General features: G+C 42.7%; 1 protein-coding gene across 1 annotated transcript in view; it reads right to left on the bottom strand.

The window, feature by feature from the left end:
* Window positions 1-563: 563 nt before the first annotated feature.
* Window positions 564-20,297, bottom strand: part of RAB11FIP4 (RAB11 family interacting protein 4) — a 351,994-nt gene continuing 332,260 nt past the window's right edge. Inside the window, exons 13-16 of the mRNA XM_029600704.1 lie at window positions 16,173-16,310; window positions 13,534-13,692; window positions 8,173-8,316; window positions 564-5,272 (exon numbers count right to left, since the gene is read on the bottom strand). Of these exons, the coding sequence (XP_029456564.1) occupies window positions 5,156-5,272; window positions 8,173-8,316; window positions 13,534-13,692; window positions 16,173-16,310 (558 nt within the window). The 3' untranslated portion in view covers window positions 564-5,155. The remainder of the gene's footprint in view (window positions 5,273-8,172; window positions 8,317-13,533; window positions 13,693-16,172; window positions 16,311-20,297) is intronic.

The following is a 20,297-nucleotide window of genomic DNA, read 5'->3' as shown; positions in this document are numbered from 1 at the left end:
CTGAACCTACTATTGTGTCAGCCATTCCTATCCAGACAGTAATGGAATGTGAATGTGTAGGGAGAACTTCCATGTCACAGCTTTGCAGATCTCCTCCACATGAACTGCTTGCAAATGGGCCACCGACACTGCCATGCCTCTGACAGAATGAGCCTTGACATGACCCTTAAGATGCAGCCTGCCTGTGCATAACAGTTAAGATGGAAATCCGTCACCATCATAGGTAAGAACTCATGGTGCCTAGGCAAGACCACCCTGTCACGACAGAATTTAGTAGAAGGTGAATAAGTCACTAAGGCCTGGTGCTCGCTGACCCTGCGCGAAGTGACCGCCACTAAAAATATGACCTTCCAGGTCAGGTACTTCAGGTCACAGGTGTGCAGCAGCTGAAAAGAAGCTTTCATTAGCTGAGCTAAAACCACAAGTTGAGGTTGCAAGACATAGCGGGAGGCCTTATGGGAGGCTTCAACTGAAGTAGACCCCACATAAAAGGTACAACTATAGGCTGAACAGAGATGGGCATACCATCTACAATGTGGTGGTAAGCTCCAATCGCACTAAGATGGACCCTAATGGAGGTTTTTTTTGTTTTTTTTTTAATTTAAGATTTTTGAATCGTAACCATGATACAACACAATAGCACGGTAATAACTAGTACAACAGAAACAGACTCCTTCCATCAGTATCAGGTTACATTGTAAATCACAATCTGATCAAGTTGCATCTGAAACATACACATATAACCACATTTTTCATTGTATCACCCTCCCTCTCCCCCACCCTCCCCAATCCCTCATCTCTAGACTGTATTACACTTTAGGACCCCTGTCTTCGGTATAGGAAAGATTAGACAAGATATATATAAAATTAAAGGGAAATTTAAGAATGTAAAAAGAACTTAAAAAACGACCATCCCACACAATTCAATTGTCTTAGAAGACCATTATAGCTAGTAAATCACTATTACTAGTTGAATGCCTCAGATTTAAACAACCATGAAGAATCTATGTGTCCTGTGGAATACCCGAAACCCACTCTTCATAAGGTCGCCAACGGATCTGAAACCTTGACATGCGCTTATGTTTAATGGCCGTCAACTGTTCCAAATAATGGATCTGTATGAGTTTTTGTACTACTTGCGGTCGAGTTGGTGCTTCTGTCTGCTTCCAGCCTCGAGCAACCACCATCCTAGCGGCGGTCAATATATGTGTAATTAAATAAAAATGTTCCAATAACTCGTCTGTGGTCTGTATGTTCAATAAAAACAGGGCTGGGTGTGGATATAGCCTGGTATGTGTGATAGTACAAATTAAACTTGCAATGTCCTCCCAAAAAGCTACGATTTTGGGACAGGACCACCACATATGAAAGTACGTGCCAATATTACCACACTTCCGCCAACAGCCAATGTCCCATTTATCAGAGAATTTATTTAGCTTAGATGGGGTGATATGCCAACGATACAAAAGTTTGTATCCCTGTTCCACCAATGAAGCAGAGATAGAGCACTGCTTAATCCTCAAGAAACCTTCTTTCCAATACTGGTGACCGCCTAAAACAGGAATATCCTTCTCCCAGCTTTTAAGGTGGGCAGGCAGCTCAGGCAGATCCCCATTGAGCAACATATATAATTTGGAAATAACCTTGCCCAGGGTCTCAGCTTTTTCACAATACCCCTCAAGCAATGATTTTCCTTGTAACAGATCTCTCTTAACAGGATGTTGTGCCATATAGTGCTTAATTTGTAGATAAAAGTAGTGATCTGAAGAGGGCAAAGCATATTGCAACATTACGTCATTGAATTCCCGAATTATGCCCCCCTGGAGCAAATGCCCCAAGCTAGAACAACCACCCGCTATCCACCTCTTGGCCACCCCCAGCGAGCATCCTGATAGAAACCCTTTCTGAAAGAATATTGGCGTGCTAAAGAAAAACTTCCAGTCGCCCACTAATTTTGATTTCCACACATCCCAGAGTGCCAAAGTATGGCTTATTGTAGGTGCAACATGACTAAGCTCCGGTCTATCAACTTTTCTCAGCCAGAGTAGGGAGCTGGGTCCCCCTCCCCGAATCAGATCTCTTTCTAATCTCACCCATCTCCTCCCTTTCCCAGAAGTATGCCAATGTATGGCCGAATGTAACTGTGCAGCAACATAGTACCAGGAAAAGCACGGTACCCCGAGACCTCCCCTCGGTTTAGGTAAATACAACATCTGTCTACTGACTCTGGGTGGTCTGTGACGCCAAATAAATCTCAATAGCTTCCTCTGCCACATAGTAAAGGACTCGACTGGGATGGCTATAGGTAGAGTTTGAAATAAGTAATTAAATCTTGACAAAATATTCATTTTTACCATCACTATGCGACCTAGCCATGATAATTCTAGTCTTTCCCATGCCTGCAAATCTTGTACAATTTTGGGCCATAGTCCCCCATGGAGTTGTTTTTTTAAGCCAGGCTCCGGTCCAAGAACGGGTGGTACCAGCTCCAGTTCTGTCGGTGCCACGGGACCGTGGCCTTGCAGTGCCTGCTCCATCAACAGCTGGACTTGACGCTCCAGCTCCTCCTTGAATGTTGCTGATGCAAACAACAACTGGGAGGAAGGAGGGGTGGCCAGATCCTCCTCTGACCCTTGAGGGGGATCGGTGACTGGCACTAGGACTGGAGGAGGCTGTCGCAGATCCTGGGCATCGATGGAGGACTGGCGCTCCTCGTCATGGGTTCGCTTCGAGGGCATCGCAGCAAAAGCCAGTGCATCCCCGTGCCTGGCACCGTGCATTGATTGGGACCAGTGCCAATGTTTCTTAGGCTTCCCTCGATGCTCGGATCGGTCTTTCTAGAAACTTTAACGTTTTCCGCATTGGGCTCCATCTGATGATGTCACCCATGTGTGAGGACTACCATCCTGCTTGTCTTGGAGAATCAGAAGGCTCAAAAACCATAAGTGAACATGTTTTTCCTTGCTAAATTTGTGTAAATTGCAAATAATAGCTGAAAAGTTTACACTGGGCTGTAAAATGTGCCTATGTTATAGCTTCCAAATGCTCTTAGAATATTATAGGCATTGTAAAAATAATGTGTGTTTGATTTTTAAGTTGCACCCAATCACCTATTAATTCTTTAATTTTGGAAACGCTGCTGTCACCCGAAGGCTGCTGATCCATAGCAATATATAAGGTAATTCCTCGAGTCATTGGTGGGTAGTCTGAGTAGTGATTCAGGGTCTCAGAGCAACACAATGCCAGGAGCTTGGGAGAGGCATCCAAAGGGGTGACTCTTCCTTGGGCTCTGAAGTTCCATAGGAGAGGGTCTCCTCTCTTGCAAGTGGCCGCAGGCAGTGATGGAAGATTCTTCCTTAGACCAAGAGGAAAGGATTGGGACTCTCTGCAGTCAATGACTGCCGGTAGGAAAATGAGGAGGAATTTTATACCTATTATTGGAGCCTTGAAATAAAAAGGGCTTTTTGGGAAGTTAATCCAAAAAGTACCCTGAGAAGAATGAGGGTGGTGAATTTTTGAACTGTTTTCCTGCATTTTTCTGTCTCTGAAAGTGACCTTTAAAGAGGGGATTACATATCAATATAATCAGAATGCAATGAAAAATTTTACCACTACTTTTTAAAAATGTAAGGAATCTTATTTTTTCTTGTATTAAGGATACTGGCTGCCAGTATGTGCCGATGTGCATGTATATGAAGTATATACACCAGATATTTATATGGTCACACACTTTTAATGTGTATATAACCCACATGTGCACTGTATACTGTGCACACACATAGAAATTTGGGTTTATATCTGCAATATCTTTCCCTAAGTGCGACACTGAACAACATCAAGTTTATGTTTGCTAGCTTTGCTATGCTATTTCTTATGTACATTTAAACCTTAAGGCAGCTGCTATATGACAACATCACTGCCAAAACAGCACTGTATAACAGTTACCCAGCAACCTATATGCAGAATCCTATAAACTACTATATCAATAGATTTTTTAAAATATATATTATAGTCACTATAACTGTCCAAATATTACATCTACAAATCAGAGGATTTGTTATCTATGTTTTTTTAAGCTTTTAATAGGTTTAATCCATGGGGGAATCTCGCACTGCAGTTACTCATTTGATATACAGTACATTATTTCTAAGGAACAGTAAGAAGCATTAACAAACAAAGATTTATTTTTTGTCACTTTAAATATGTTACGGGAATATTTATCTTTCTTTGTGTATCCAGTAAACTCCATGCGCTGTCTCCAGTGTATTTCCTACTATTTCATTTCCTTACTGTTTCACAGTTTTTCATTGCATTTAATTTTTTACCCACTACAAAGCACTGTATCTAAGAAAATATAAGCAGGAGAACAATATATATTCATATAATATATATTTTCCATTTATATATATGTATTTTTGGGGGGGGAGGAGGGGAGATACATTAGGTATGTGTATCCATTGTGCATTACGTAAATCAGCAAGCACTGTCACAGAGGGTAGTACACTACTCTCTGTGACAGTGCTTTCAGCTGATAGAGGCAATCAAGGACATCTGAAAGGTATTCTTAGATTAAAGGTTGTGTACTTCCTTACTTCCCTTGTCTGTCCTACTCATCTCCTGTATATCAGAGGAATGGATGATGCCACTTCTGGTTCATTTGAGTACCACAGGACCAGTGCAGTGAGGAGCAAATCAGTTCAGAGACAAGTTTGTTCTCTGCAGGTGCACAACTCAGTAATATGGGCTGGAGAGAGGCAAGCTGGACTGATGGAAAAATCAAAAGCAGATCCCATTGGACAGATTACTGGTCAAGAAATCTTTGTCTTTTTCTTAACAAAGAGAGGTAGAGTGATATCTAGCCAATGTCTGCACTATCAAGTTCCAGTCCTATTCACATTTTAGTTCAGTCATGAATTTTAGCATAAAATAGTAGGGATTTTTTTTTTAATATTGAAAGTGCATGTAAAGCTGACTGAAAGCAAATTGTATGTTTCACAAAAAAATACAACTTACTATACTAAATATAAAGACACAGGCCCATAAGCACACTCATACTTCTGCACTCACACATTGTATTGTTATGTACACATCTGTATATGTTAAAGTGAAGTTCAGATCCAGCAGCATGTTCCTACATTTTTCACTCCGTGGCCTTTTAATTTTTAATCTCCAAGATTGACGGGTTGTGGTCCAGGATTGCTAGAATAATCTTGTCCATGTACTGACGAAGTCGGTAGTTTATCTCTTCCTGTTCTTTAAGTGCTTCCATGAGCTAAAAACATACAAAAACAAGAGACTGAATGGAGCAATTAAAATCAGTTTCCCTTAATAAACTCAGTAATGCAGGCCTGGGAGAGCCTGAATGTGCCAGATCTTGAACCTAAGCAGGGTCTGGCCTGGCCTTGATGGGGGACCACCAGGAAAATGGGCAAAAGGAACATAAGAACATAAGAAAATGCCATACTGGGTCAGACCAAGGGTCCATCAAGCCCAGCATTCTGTTTCCAACAGTGGCCAATCCAGGCCATAAGAACCTGGCAAGTACCCAAAAACTAAGTCTATTCCATGTTACCATTGCTAATGGCAGTGGCTATTCTCTAAGTGAACTTAATAGCAGGTAATGGACTTCTCCTCCAAGAACTTATCCAATCCTTTTTTAAACACCGCAATACTAACTGCACTAACCACATCCTCTGGCAACAAATTCCAGAGTTTAATTGTGCGTTGAGTAAAAAAGAACTTTCTCCGATTAGTTTTAAATGTGCCCCATGCTAACTTCATGGAGTGCCCCCTAGTCTTTCTACTATCCAAAAGAGTAAATAACCGATTCACATTTACCCATTCTAGACCTCTCATAATTTTAAACATCTCTATCATATCCCCCCTCAGCCGTCTCTTCTCCAAGCTGAAAAGTCCTAACCTCTTTAGTCTTTCCTCATAGGGGAGCTGTTCCATTCCCCTTATCATTTTGGTAGCCCTTCTCTGTACCTTCTCCATCGCAATTATATCTTTTTTGAGATGCGGCGACCAGAATTGTACACAGTATTCAAGGTGCAGTCTCACCATGGAGCGATACAGGGGCATTATGACATTTTCCGTTTTATTTACCATTCCCTTTCTAATAATTCCCAACATTCTGTTTGCTTTTTTGACTGCCGCAGTACACTGAACTGACAATTTCAATGTGTTATCCACTATGACACCTAGATCTCTTTCTTGGGTTGTAGCACCTAATATGGAACCCAACATTGTGTAATTATAGCATGGGCTATTTTTCCCTATATGTATGACCTTGCACTTATCCACATTAAATTTCATCTGCCATTTGGATGCCCAATTTTCTAGTCTCACAAGGTCTTCCTGCAATTTATCACAATCTGCTTATGATTTAACTACTCTGAACAATTTTGTGTCATCTGCAAATTTGATTATCTCACTCGGCAAGAGAAAATTTGCTGGATGATACCAAGAAAATTTCACAGGCACTCTGGTAGGGCTCTGATTGCCCAACTCTTGATACCTGGAAGTGGGTAGACAGAGGATAAGAAAACCAAATAAACATACTTACTAAAGTTGTGCTATGAGCTAGTGCTATGAGCTAGTGCTATTAGTAGCACTACTTCTCCCTGTCCAATGGAATTTAAAATAATTGACTCTGCAGTGTTTGCAGAATATAGCAGGGAGTTGTACAGAACATATTCTTGAAAGAATGGAGCCACAGGGCATAATTTTGGACCCGGTGTTTGAAATGCAGAAGCATAATGGGAGGTTTGACATAACATTATGATATGAAATAAAGCTGGATAAGTAGTGCTGCTGATAGCCTGATATTCAAAGTCTGAAGCAGATAAAACTTGTCACAGGGTAATAATAATTAGTAATCTATCTGCAAAGATGCCACTGATCTTATTATATATTATTCTTAACCATGAATACTCTATTTGACAAAAAGAATATTAGTCAGGAACTCATGATTTTGATGTGAAATACCTGAGTATTAAAGAAATAAATCTTAGCAGGGTGATGCTATTGAAATGTGTCCTTCCGCCTTCCCCAGGTTTTTAATTTTCTGATCCACTAGTGAGGCTAGGATAAGGTAGGAGTTTATTCAAATATTTAGCAATTAAAACAAACAAAATCATTTGATATAATGATTTCATTTACATTTATAAAGAATAAATGTCATAGTAATGAAGTTAATTCTGACATGGATGAGGGGGAACATCACTGAATCTTAGTCAGTGCCAACTACAAGGAAAGTTATGTCGGCCATGTTCATGAAATTAAGACAGCTCAGTAAAAACATCTGCCAGTCTACTACCATGTCTTATTTCTAAAGGCCTACTAGACATACACAGCACTGTATAAATACACATAAGAACTGTAAGCTCCCCAGAAAGGGGACTATCTAGTCAAGGCACACAAGCAAGATAAATAGTATGTACCTATGGGCAGTAACATGATCCATTTTTCCTGTATTGGTTTGTTGCTTATGGATTTTGCTTGGCTTCGGGCATCATGGAAGGTGTGTGTATACTTAGGGGTGGATTTTAAATACCCTGCGTGCGTAAATCCGGCTGGATTTACGCGCGCAGGGCCCTCGCGCGCCTATTTTGCATAGGCTGCCGGCGTGCGCAGAGCCCCAGGACGCGCCTAAGTCCCGGGGCTTTGTAAAAGGGGCGTGTCAGGGGCGTGCCCGGAGTGACGCGGCGTTTTGGGGGCATGTCGCGCGTGATGCAGCGTTTCGGGGGTGGCGACGCAGGCGTGGTTTCGGCCCGGGGGTGTTCCGGGGGCGTGGCCGCGGCCTCCGGACCAGCCCCCGGGACCGGAACACGGAGCGGGGCTGCAGGCCAGCGTAACTTTGCCGACAAAGGTAATGGGGGGGGGGTTTAGATAGGACTGGGGGGGTGGGTTAGGTAGGGGAAGGGAAGGTGTGGGGGGGTGGAAGGAGCGGCCTCGGAGGGAACAGGCAGCGTGTGCAGGGCTCGGCGCGAGCAGGTTGCACAAATGTGCACCCCCTTGCGTGCGCCGACCCCAGATTTTATAAGATTCGCGCGGCTACGCACGTATCTTATAAAATCCAGCGTACTTTTGTTCGCGCAAATTTTTAAAATCTACCCCTTAGTGTACATGTGGTGCACCCTGTGATAATTTTGCAGTCAGGTTTCTTACCTCATCTCTTGATGCAGAGTCGATTTCTGCAGCCAGAGATTGCGCCTTGGTCTGAGTGGCAAAAAGATTCTTTGCTTCGTAAAGGCTAAGACTTAAGATCTGTCCATTGAGGTCATCGTTTTGGTCTCGAAGTTTCTGATTCTCCTGTTAAGGCATTAAGAAATCTTTATATAACGTCTGCTTTATTTTACCGGTTCTTTGCAGGGCTTGTTTTAATTTAAAAAAAACCCCAAACTCCTCTACTGTTATAGCACAGAAAATCTGCTGCAGGGATTCTATTGTGAGGATCCATTGTTGACTTCACCTCTAGCCAGCAGGTGGCACTGTAAGGTGCTTGGGCTAGCAATCCAGTCCTACATAAGAACATGATATGCCATACTGAGTCAGACCAAGGGTCCATAAAGCCCAGTATCCTGTTTCCAACAGTAGCCAATCCAAGTCACAAGTACCTGGCAAGTACCCAAACATTAGATAGATCACAAATTACTACTGCTTATTAATTACTGTCATAGCAATTTATGGATTTATCCTCTAGGAACCTACCCAAACCTTTTTTAAACCCAGTTACACTAACTGCTGTAACTTCATCCTCTGGCAAGGAATTCCAGAGCTTAACTGCGCTGAGTGAAAAATAATTTTCTTTGATTTGTTTTAAATGAGCTACTTGCTAATTTCATGGAGTACCCCTGGTTCTTCGATTATCTGAGAGAGTAAACAACCGATTTACATTAACTTGTTCAAGTCCTTTCATGATTTTGTAGACCTCTTTCATATCTCCCCTCAGTCGTCTCTTCTCCAAACTGAACAGCCCTAACTTCTTTAGCCTTTCCTCACAGGGCAGCCATTCCATGCACCTTATCATTTTAGTCACCCTTCTCTGCACTTTCTCCAGTGCAGCGATATCCTTTTTGGGATGCGGTGACCAGAACTGCACACAGTATTCAAGGTGCGGTCTTACCATGGAGCGATACAGAGGCATTATGCAGATGATATTCAATTAATTCTACCAAACGACGACACAAATAGAAAAAACATTAAACCTAGCTAACATGTACCTAGACATCATAAAACAACTATTAAACCAAATGGAACTCGTGATTAATATTGAAAAAATGGAATTTCCACACTTAGAAAAAATATCGAAATCATTCAAACCCCAATAATACTCAAAAACAACCAGAAAATAGAACTAGTGAAAAAAGTACGGAACCTTGGAATAATAATGGACCCCGAAATTAATCTAAAACAACACATACCGCTAAGAATAAAAGAAGGCTACGCTAAACTCATGATCCTCAGAAAACTTAAACCGCTACTAACTCCTGCAGATTTCAGAACAGTGCTTCAGGCACTAGTTTTCGCCAGTACCAATTACTGTAATGCACTTTTACTAGGACTCCCAAATACAACAATAAGACCACTACAAAACACAGCAGCTAGAATACTAACTGGAAAAAGAAGAAGAGACCATAACAAACTCTGGCCGAACTTCACTGGCTACCCATAGAACAAAGGATAAAATACAAAGCACTATGTACCATACATAAACTAATACATGATGAAAAAGCGGACTGGATAAACACTGTACTACGGGTACATGTCCCACACAGGAACCCTCGTTCAGCAAACAAAGCTCTCTTAACCATTCCCTCAGTCAAGACATCATGACTAACCCAGGAAAGAGAAAGGGCATTATCTTTAGCAGGACCCACACTCTGAAACACAATGCCTTTAGAGACCAGATTACTGAGAGACCCCAAAACATTCAAGAGAAGTCTAAAGACATGGCTTTTTAAACAAGCCTTTTATAAAGAGACCGGAGAATAGAAAATATACTGGAATAAACAGAAGAGCGCCGGCACACAGCACTATTCTCAAAAAATGTGCATTACAATATTTCAACAAATTTAGCACACAACGAACGTAATAATAAAACACAGGAAATGAGATTTTTTTTTATCTATAAAGTACCTTCCAGGTACACCTGGCCAGAACCTACATCACTAAACATTTATGCGTATTTTGATGATTTAATGTAACCGAAACTTAATGGCACCTGTTAGAATGTACTATAGTACGCTTACTCCAACATTACTTATGTGCCTACATGTAAACCGTTGCGATGGTATATATTTTAGTGACGGTATAGAAAAGACTTTAAATAAATAAATAAATAAATTAAATAAAAATTATGACATCCTCTGTTTTATTTTCCATTCCCTTCTTAATAATTCCTAACATTCTGTTTGTTTTTTTGATCGCCACAGCACACTGGGCTGACGATTTCAATGTATTATCCAATATGACTCCTAGATCTCTTTCCTGGGTGGTAACTTCTAAGATAGAACTTAACATTGTGTAACTACAGCAAGGGTTATTTTTCCCTACATACATCACTTTGCACTTGTCCACATTAAATCTCATCTGCCATTTGGAAGCCCAATCTTCCAGTTTCACAAGGTCCTCCTGCAATTCATCACAATCCACTCGAGAGTTAACTACTCTGCATAATTTTGTGTCATTCACAAATCTGATCACCTCACTCACTGCACCCCTGTCAAGATCATTTATAAATATATTAAAAAGCACCGGTCCAAGTGCAGATCCCTGAGGCACTCCACTGTTTACCTTTTTCCACTGTGAAAACTGACCATTTAATCCTACTCTCTGTTTCCTGTCTTTTAACCAACTTTCAATCCACAAAAGGACATTGCCTCCTATTCCATTGTCACTTATCGATTGTAGCCTATTTATTTTCTCTGATTGGGCCTCCAAGCATATGTCGCACTCGTTGACTCTCCGGCATATGTCCGCCATTTCTTCTCACATGTCAGAGATCATTTCAATTACCTCACGCTTATTTTCTTTCATTTCTTTTTGGATTTCTCCAAACCACTGGCGAAAATCTTCTCTCGCTGGTAAATCTATTTGTGGTGTTAAAGTGGGACCAGATGTTATGCCAGAGTCTTTATCGGACACGTCAGGTCTCTCTGTGTCTGTCGGCCCGCCATGCTCTTCCTCCTCCGGTGCCGTTTTGGTATAAGAAAACTGTTTAAAGTTCTGCCCTTTTTTTTTTTTTTTTAGAAGTCATCGTCGGGTGTTTGGACTATTAACTCCAGCCAAATACAGCCTTTTTAGGGATGGATGGACGGCGATGCAATCAATATATTGCACAGTGGATGAGGGAGCTCAGAGTTAAGCGGCCATATTGTCCGGTGACGTCAACAGCCCCCAATAACAGTTTTTAAGATATATCTTAAAGTAGATATATCAAAGTTTATTCCTATTTAATCAACAACATTCCATTGCTTTCAATAGGACAAAGAACCAGGGCCAAAACTGAACAATTTTTGCTGTTTTACTGAAGAACAACCTTTAGACATCTGCTGTTTAAGGGTTGCAAATGCAAATTTAATTACTGAGATACCTGATTAGAGAATGGGGAGTACTCAGTTTGGTGAGAAACAAACATGGAGCACCAATGGGCAAGCGCTAACCACAATGGTCCAGTAAGATAATGGTTTCATGATAAAAAGGTGTTGGCTCTCTGATTCCAGAGCAGTTGTTAGGCTGGTACATACCCATCATACGATGTTCAGTTGTCTCATGTATCTTGTAATTTTTTTTCTTTAACCTTAACAAATACAGTTTCCTGCCAACCTCTTCCTCAGATGTTGTTGCGACTCTCGGCCGCGGTAACCCCCGGCTGACCCCCCCACCTGCTCCTCGGGTCCTTCTCGCCGCAGCGCTGCGCGGTGCGTTCCGCACTGCGGCAGGCCTCCCCATGGCCCACCACATGGCCGACAATGCCGTCTTCCTCCTCCCAGCGATGCTCTCCCTAGGCGCATGCGGGAGGCCCCGCCCCTTAAAGGGACAGTGGCAGGAAAAGCCAAGCCCGTCCCCGGATGATATCATCCTTTAGAGGGGTATTTAAACCCTACAGCTGCTGCAGAAGATTGCTTTTGCAACAGATCTTCTCTGTTGCAGTTTGGCTGTCCTTCTTGCCTTGCCTTCAGATTCCTGCCTTGCCTTGTCGCCGAGTTCCTGCCCTGATCCAGTACCTGCCTCCGTTCCTGTATCCAGTCCTCGGCTTCATCTCCAGGTTTGACCTCGGCTTGTCTTCTCGTCTCTGATCATCTGCTGCCCGTCCTGACCCTTGGCCTGTGACTCTGTTCCGCTTCTTTGCTACCTGCCCCGGATCTTCTGCCTGGACTCCATTCCGCTTCTTCGTGGAGCTTTGGTTTCTGGTTCCTGTCACACTGGGTGAACGCTCTGAGTACCCGCTCCTCGGGGACTCTCCCGCGTTCATAGGCTATCCGCTCCTTGGAGGGCCATCCCACCTGATCTCTTGGAACCATTCCGTGTGAGTACTTCTCTTCTCCAGTTCCACCTCCCGTAGACGAGTTCCATTGGGGGCAATCCCTCGGTGGTCATCACCGCTCACTCCGGCTCAAGGGTCCACAACCGTAACAGATGTGCTCCCAATTAATCTCCAGTTCTATATGTTCTGTCTCTCTTTGATCTGCATCAGCTCCACCCTTTCTTCCCACCGTACCAGCAGTCATTCATTAAAGTTAGGCTTATGATAGACAGAACCATATCTATTCTGTTTTTATTCCATATAATTTGTACTGTGTATACAAGGAGACAGCTAAAGGTTAAACAGACTTGACCTAATGGTGCAAATAAGTTAACAGCAAGTAGGAGTGTACAGTTAATGAAACATCATTTAGTGTAAATCACTCAATTTATTCTAATGATCCTCCATTAATGCTTGTCATGTTATTTAAACCAGATGTTCCTCCTGGGTAACACTGTTTGTATTGTTAAGCACAGTGCACCGCTCTCTATTTGGTTGATATGCATAATTCTATTTGTTTAATTCCTATTTAACACCGTGTTCTTCCTTCTTTATTCATCCCCCCTCCCCTCCCCCTGATACATCCTTGCCATCTGAGAGGACTGGAAGGAAATTTCCTCTGAGATTTGTCCCTCCACAGCACTCTGTTGGCAACAAACATCCACTTTTCCTCCCTGGGCTTGAGAGTGGCACCTCTGTGGTGGTCTCAACTCCAGCTCCATCAAACACAAGACTCAAATTTATGTCTCTTGGGGGCCACAACGCTGTGGTGAGAGCCAGGAGTAGCGGACATATTTCATTCAATTTTAAAGCACCTATCAAATTGAATGATACAAGACTCTATATTTTAGTGCCTGTGCTAAAAGCCCGTCCATTTTAGACTATGATTGTACAATGTATCATTACTTTATTAGCCTTTTTTATAGGGACCCAAGCCTGGTCCCATCAAAGAACCTTAAATGGATTATGGGTACATCAAAAAAAAAAAAAGGATCCCTTACCAGCTTCAGTCGTTTACTCTCTTGCTCAAGTTCCACTTCTCTTGTCCTCGCATTAAACTCACTCACGCTGGAGCATGAACTTCTTCCTCGCCCAGGTCTTTCACAGTCTAACTTGTACAGTTGCAAATGTTCCAGTTCCTTTCGTAAGTCCTCGATAAGCTACCAAGAAATGGGACAGAACATGTGCCATCATGCAAAACTCAAGTTAATTAATAAAACCTCCTGATTATTCCATTTCTGTGAAGATTCAGAGCTAAAATATATTGGTGTTAGAAATCCACATTGACTTAATAAGATCAAACTTGATTTGATGTTTTTTTAACATTTTAATATTTATTTATTTGGCCGATTTCTATTCTGATCTGAAAATCTCGGTGGATTACAATTTCACGTACATAGTCTGACAGATAACATTAAATTGTGTTACATAAAAATTAAAGCAAAATTCAAGTCAGGTACAAGCATAACATAAATAGGTAAGCTTAGTCAGCAAAGGCAAGTTTTATCCTGCTAATTTACATAAACATTTAATTTTGAATATTTACCTCAGAGTTACTACTGCCTGACGCTCACTGATTCTGCGGGCTGAAGTCACCATCACCCAAAACAGGCCCTTCCTGGTCAGGTGCTTCAGGTTACAGGAGTGCAATGGCACAAAGGAGCTTTCATCAGCTGGGTCAGCACTACGTTGGAGGCTTCAACTGAAGCAGGTCGTGCATGGATCGGACAACTAAAAGGTTCTACAGAGATGTGGATATCAATGTGATAACCCTCTGATGTGAAAGGAAGGCTTTTGTCTAGAGTCGTATTTAGCAGAGCTTCTATAAACTCCAACTGATGACAGGATCAAATGGAATTTGGGATGATTTATGATGAATCCTAGCCACTCCAACACTGGATGGTTCTGCACATTGATTCTATGGCACTTGCCTGATATGTGCTCTCGACCAACCAATCAACTAAGTAAGGGAGCACATGCATTCCCAGACTACGTAGATGCGCACCCATCATGACAACATAATTGGTAAAGACATGCATAGCTGTCACTAGGCCACAAGGCACAATACAATACCGGAAGTGACTATCTTTTACTACGAATCTGAGATATTTTCTTTGACCTAAAAATATCTCTATGTGGGTGTAAGCATCCTTGAGAGAGCATATCCAGTTCCTGTTTTGTAGAAAGGGAATTAAGGCACCCTGCGAAACCATCTTGAATTTTTCTCTTTTGCTCAAGGCCCTTAGATTTAGAATGAGCCGGAGTGCCCCCTGTTTTCTTTGGAACCAGAAAGTACTTGAAGTAAAATCCCTACCCTCTTTCCCTTGGTGGAAGAAGCTATATATATATATATATATATATAAAAAAAACCTTGATTTTATTTGCTAATAAAGTTATAGTATTAAAACTTTTCTGTACAGAGCTACACATGGAGAAAGGCAGCAAGGTAAAGAAGATGCTTTTATTTTATCATACCTTTATATCAACTGTATACTAAAGAATTTTACAAAAGTTGTAGTATGTGTTGTAGCACCCATGTTGCAGATAGGTGAAAGAAACAAAACACTAAGGAAAGTGGTGTAGAGAAGAAACTTGGTTCAAAGCACACATATAGTAAATGACAGGATGACATTCAACCCTGCCGTCTCCTGGCTTTAGAACCCTACATTCTACCAGGAAGCTGCATTTATCTATAGGACAGGGAGGAGAAAAGTACTGCCTGAATCCTAAAGTGAAGGGATATGGTCAGTGAATGATCCTGGGTGAATTAAAAGGTTGGGTGAGTGTTTTACTTGTCCAACATTATTGCACTATTATTGGGAAACACACTGACTAAGAACATAAGAAATTGCCATGCTGGGTCAGACCAAGGGTCCATGAAGCCCAGCATCCTGTTTCCAACAGAAGCCAAACCAGGTCATAAGAACTTGGCAATTACCCAAACACTAAGAAGATCCCATGCTACTGATGCAATTAATAGCAGTAAACTTGATTAATAGTAGCTAATGGACTTCTCCTCCAAGAACTTATCCAAACCTTTTTTGAACCCAGATACACTAACTGCACTAACCACATCCTCTGGCAACAAATTCCAAGCTTAATTGTGTGTTGAGTGAAAAAGAATTTTCTCTGATTAGTCATAAATGTGCTATTTGCTAACTTCATGGAATGCCCCCTAGTCCTTCTATTATTTGAAAGTATAAATAACCGATTCACATATACTCGATGAAGACCTCTCATGATCTTAAAGACCTCTATCATATCCCCCCCTCAGCCGTCTCTTCTCCAAGCTGAACAGCCCTAACCTCTTCAGTCTTTCTTCATAGGGGAAAGACCCACAGAAATCAAAACCCATGACCGGAAGTCTGTAACCTACCAAATGTTTCCAGTCTGCAGCCACTAGAGTCATTGTATGTAACAACAGTGCAACTTGTGAAATCTAACAAATTGCTTATTTCTCAGGCTAGCTAGATAAATCAACAATGAGAAATCCGAAGGGGGCTGGCTACACTTCGTCCATGTGTACGCTGCCTGGAAAATATTATAGAAGACTTAACTCTGTAAAAAGAATATTAGATGCCTATGCCCAGTAAGGAAAATGTACCCTTTCTCCCCAAAATGTTGCTTCAAAGGCACTGACCTCCTGAGTAGCTTCTTTCTCCTTTTGAAAATGTTGTCGATTCTGCCTCAGTTTGTCCATCATCTTCTTGTACAAATCCATCTCATCCTTCAACCGCAGACTGGTATCTTCCAGTTTATCTGACATTCTTTGTCTCTCCTGAAATAAGTGAGTTCATGATGGTACCATCCAGCAAAGTCAGCCTCTGGCCTTGTTAAACTGGTAGACCCCCCTCAATGAGTTACTTTGCATTTTCCGCTATGTTTTCCCTAAAGATAAGAAATTACTCCCCAAACTCCCACTTAATATATCTTCCAGTTTTTCCACCTTTTTGGAAAGAAATGACTTAAAGGTCATCTCTCAGTGCATAAGAACATAAGAAATTGCCATACTGGGTCAGACCAAGGGTCCATCAAACCCAGCATCCTGTTTCCAACAATGGCCAATCCAGGCTACAAGTACCTGGCAAGTACCAAACACTAAGTAGATCCCAAGCTACTGACACCAGAAATAGCAGTGGCTATTCCCTAAATCAACTTGACTAATAGCAGTTTATGGACTTCTCCTCCAGGAACTTATCCAAATCTTTTTGTAAACCCAACTACACTAACTGACCTAACTACATCCTCCGGCAACGAATTCCAGAGTTTAATTGTAGATTGAGTAAAAAAAATGTTTTCTGATTTGTTCCAAATGTACTACTTGTTAATTTTTGGAGTACCCTCTAGAAATTTTATCTGAAAAAGTAATTAACCGATTCACATTTACCTTTTCTAGTCCTCTCATTATTTTATAGACCTCTATCATATCCCCACTCAGCCAATTCAAAATCTGCAATGTTAGCATGCTTCCCTGTGATTCAATAATTCTCTGCTGTGCCTTGAGAAGAAAATTTAACTTTCCAAAACCAATTACTGCAGCTCTCCGTTTTGAGGTCTATGGTGCTCTGCTCCTAGATATCCCTGATTGCCTGCAGTCTTATCAGGGAACTCTTAAAATACGTTGTGTGGGCTTTTAAAGAAATTCACTTAGGTTATCCTTCATATTTGACTACCCAATTGATTTTATATCAACCTGGCCGTTTATTGTGTAACTCGCAAGTTAAATTATTAAGGTTACCTTCTGTGATGAAAATTAGATTAGAAATGACATGACAAACTAATCGCTGGATCATAATAAGTTCAGTATTAGAGCACAGGAGATAAAGGGTCATTCAAAGGTGAAGGACCTAGACTTAAGGAAAACTAACTTTGTTAAAATGGAGGTGTACCTCAAGGAGTCGTTAGCTGTTTGGGAATATCTAGGGGAAGTAGAAGAGAAGTGTGCACAACTAAAAGGAGATATTATAAGGGCAACAAACCTTTTTTGTTAGGAAAGTAAATAAAAAAAAGAGAAAAATGAGGTTGCTATGGTTTTCTAAAGAAGTAGCTGAAAAGGTAAAGGAGAAAAGGTTAGAGTTCCAAAACTATAAGAGGTCACAGAAAGAAGACAGGTAATAATATCTGGTAAAGCTAAGAGAAGCTGGGAAAATAGTCATGAATGCAAAAATTCAAATGGAAGAAAAAAATAGCAAATATAGTAAAATAGGGGACAAAACATTTTTTAGATACATTAATGCTAGAAGAAAGTACAAAAGTGGCACTGTGAGACACAGAAGCGAAGGGGAGGAATATGCAGAGGCTGATGAGGAAAAAGTGAAATCGCTCAACAAGTATTTCTGTTCAATGCTAACTGTGAAGCGATCTGGAGCAGGACAATATAAAATGAACATGAGTAAGACTGGAACTGGGGTAAACCTCAAATGAATGTCAGAAAAGGAAAATTAGTTCTTACCTGTTAATTTTCGTTCCTGTAGTACCACGGATCAGTCCAGACCATGGGTTGAGCCTCCTTTCCAGCAGGTGGAGACAGACCAAAACTGAAAGGGTATCCTATATGAGGACAGAGCCTACTCTGTAGCCCTTCAGTATAACCATTGTCAAAGCAGAGACGATAAACACCATGGAACAAGCAAGTAACAGAAGAACTCGAGCAAACAACAAAAGAACTTTGAAAATTTTGAACAAGAGAAAACAGTGGATGAATGAATGAACTCCATGCATGGACACTCTTGCATGAATGCCCACAATCATCACTTGGATGCTTCCGGTGCCTCCCATGAAGGAACATAGAATAAGGATCTTCGAGCGGACAGGAAGATAGAAAGGGAAGGGCATCTGGACTGATCCGTGGTACTACAGGAGCGAAAATTAACAGGTAAGAACTAATTTTCCTTTCCCTGTACGTACCCGGATCAGTCCAGACCATGGGATGTACCAAAGCTTTCCTAGACAGAGTGGGACCTTGACAGGCCTGCTCGAAGTATCTGCCGCCCAAAGGAACCAAAAACGGGCGCCTGAATATCAAGACGGTAATGTCGAGCAAAAGTATGCAGAGACTTCCAAGTAGCTGCCCTGCATATCTCCTGCGGGGAGACCGACTGGCTCTCCGCCCAGGAAGCAGCCTGAGAACACAGGGAATGGGCCTTAAGGCCCTCCGGGACCGGACGTCCCTGACTGATGTAAGCTGACGAGATCGCTTCCTTCAACCAGCGAGATGTCATAGTCTTAGAGGCCTGTTTGCCCCGGTTGGGGCCACTCCATAAGACAAAAAGGTGATCTAACACTCGAAAGTCATTACCTCAAGATAATGCATGAGAACGCGTTTCACATCCAGACGGCGTAGATCATCCCCGCCCAGGCTTGCAATGTCCACAGAAGAGAACGCGGGGAGCTCGACCGACTGACATGAAATGAAGACATGACCTTCGGTAAGAATGACGGGACCATCTTAAGAGAGACCCCGGAATCCGAGAAACGTAAGAAGGGCTCGCGGCAAGACAACGCTTGGATCTCAGACACCCGTCTGGCGGAGCAAATAGAAACCAGAAATACCGTCTTGAGTGTCAAATCCTTGAGGGTGGAACGGCGAAGGGGCTCAAAAGGAGCCTGACAGAGCACCTGAAGGACCAAATTCAAACTCCATGAGGGACAAGTAGGACGCAATGGTGGCTTCAAATGTTTGACCCCTTTGAGAAAATGGGCAATATCCGGATGAGACACAACTGCGTAGCCGTCGAGGCTTCCCAAGAGAGAACTGAGGGCAGACACCTGAACACGGAGTGAGCCAAAGGAGAGACCCTTAGAGAGACCCCGCTGGAGGAACGAGAGGACTAGCGAGACTGGGGCCGAACGTGTCGTAACGCCCGCTTCCACGCAGGCCAGCTCGAAAACCTTCCAGACCCGGACATAGGTAAGGGAAGTAGAAGTTCTGCGGGCCCGCAAAATAGCAGAGATGACGTCCTCAGCATATCCCCTCCGCCTTAGTCTTCGCCGTTCAAAAGCCAAGCCGCAAGACAGAAGCGATCCGCCTGGTCGAAAAATACGGGACCTTGACGGAGAATGTATCGAAGATGGCCTAGGCGAAGAGGACCGTCCGACGCCAGGTTGACTAGATCCGCGAACCACGGTCTGCGAGGCCACTCGGGAGCTAAGAGAATGACCGGACCTCTGTGAAGCTCTATCCATCTGAGCACTTCCCCTATGAGGGGCCACGGAGGAAACATGTACAGCAAAACGTTGCGCGGCCACGGAAGGGCTAGGGCATCCACCCCTTCTGAGCATTGTTCCTGCCAGCGGCTGAAGAACTGGGGAGCCTTGGCATTGTTCAGAGTTGCCATCAAGTCCAGGTGCGGGGGACCCCACCTGTTGATAATTAGAGCCATGGCATCGTCGGACAACTCCCACTCGCCTGGGTCCAGACGCTGACAACTCAAGAAGTCGGCTTGCACATTCTCGTTGCCTGCTATGTGGGAGGCCACAAGGCAGTCCAGGTGCCGCTCTGCCCACATGAGAAGGCGATTTGCTTCGAGGGCCACCAGTCAACTCCTGGTGCCCCCTTGGCGATTGATGTTCGCCATGGTGGTAGAATTGTCCGAGAGCACCTGGACCGCCCGTCGTCAAATTAGTGGGAGAAATTCCTTGAGTACTAGATGAACCGCCCGGGTCTCCAGGCGGTTGATGTGCCAGCGAGACTGGGTTGGGGATCAGTGCCCCTGCGTGGTCTGAGACTGGCAAACCGCTCCCCAACTGGACAGGCTGGCATCCG

Source organism: Rhinatrema bivittatum, chromosome 4 (genome assembly GCF_901001135.1).
Source record: "Rhinatrema bivittatum chromosome 4, aRhiBiv1.1, whole genome shotgun sequence".
NCBI classification, from domain to species: Eukaryota; Metazoa; Chordata; class Amphibia; order Gymnophiona; family Rhinatrematidae; genus Rhinatrema; species Rhinatrema bivittatum.
The sequence above is the reverse complement of the archived record's forward strand: the minus strand, read 5'-3'. Positions and strand labels throughout refer to the sequence as shown.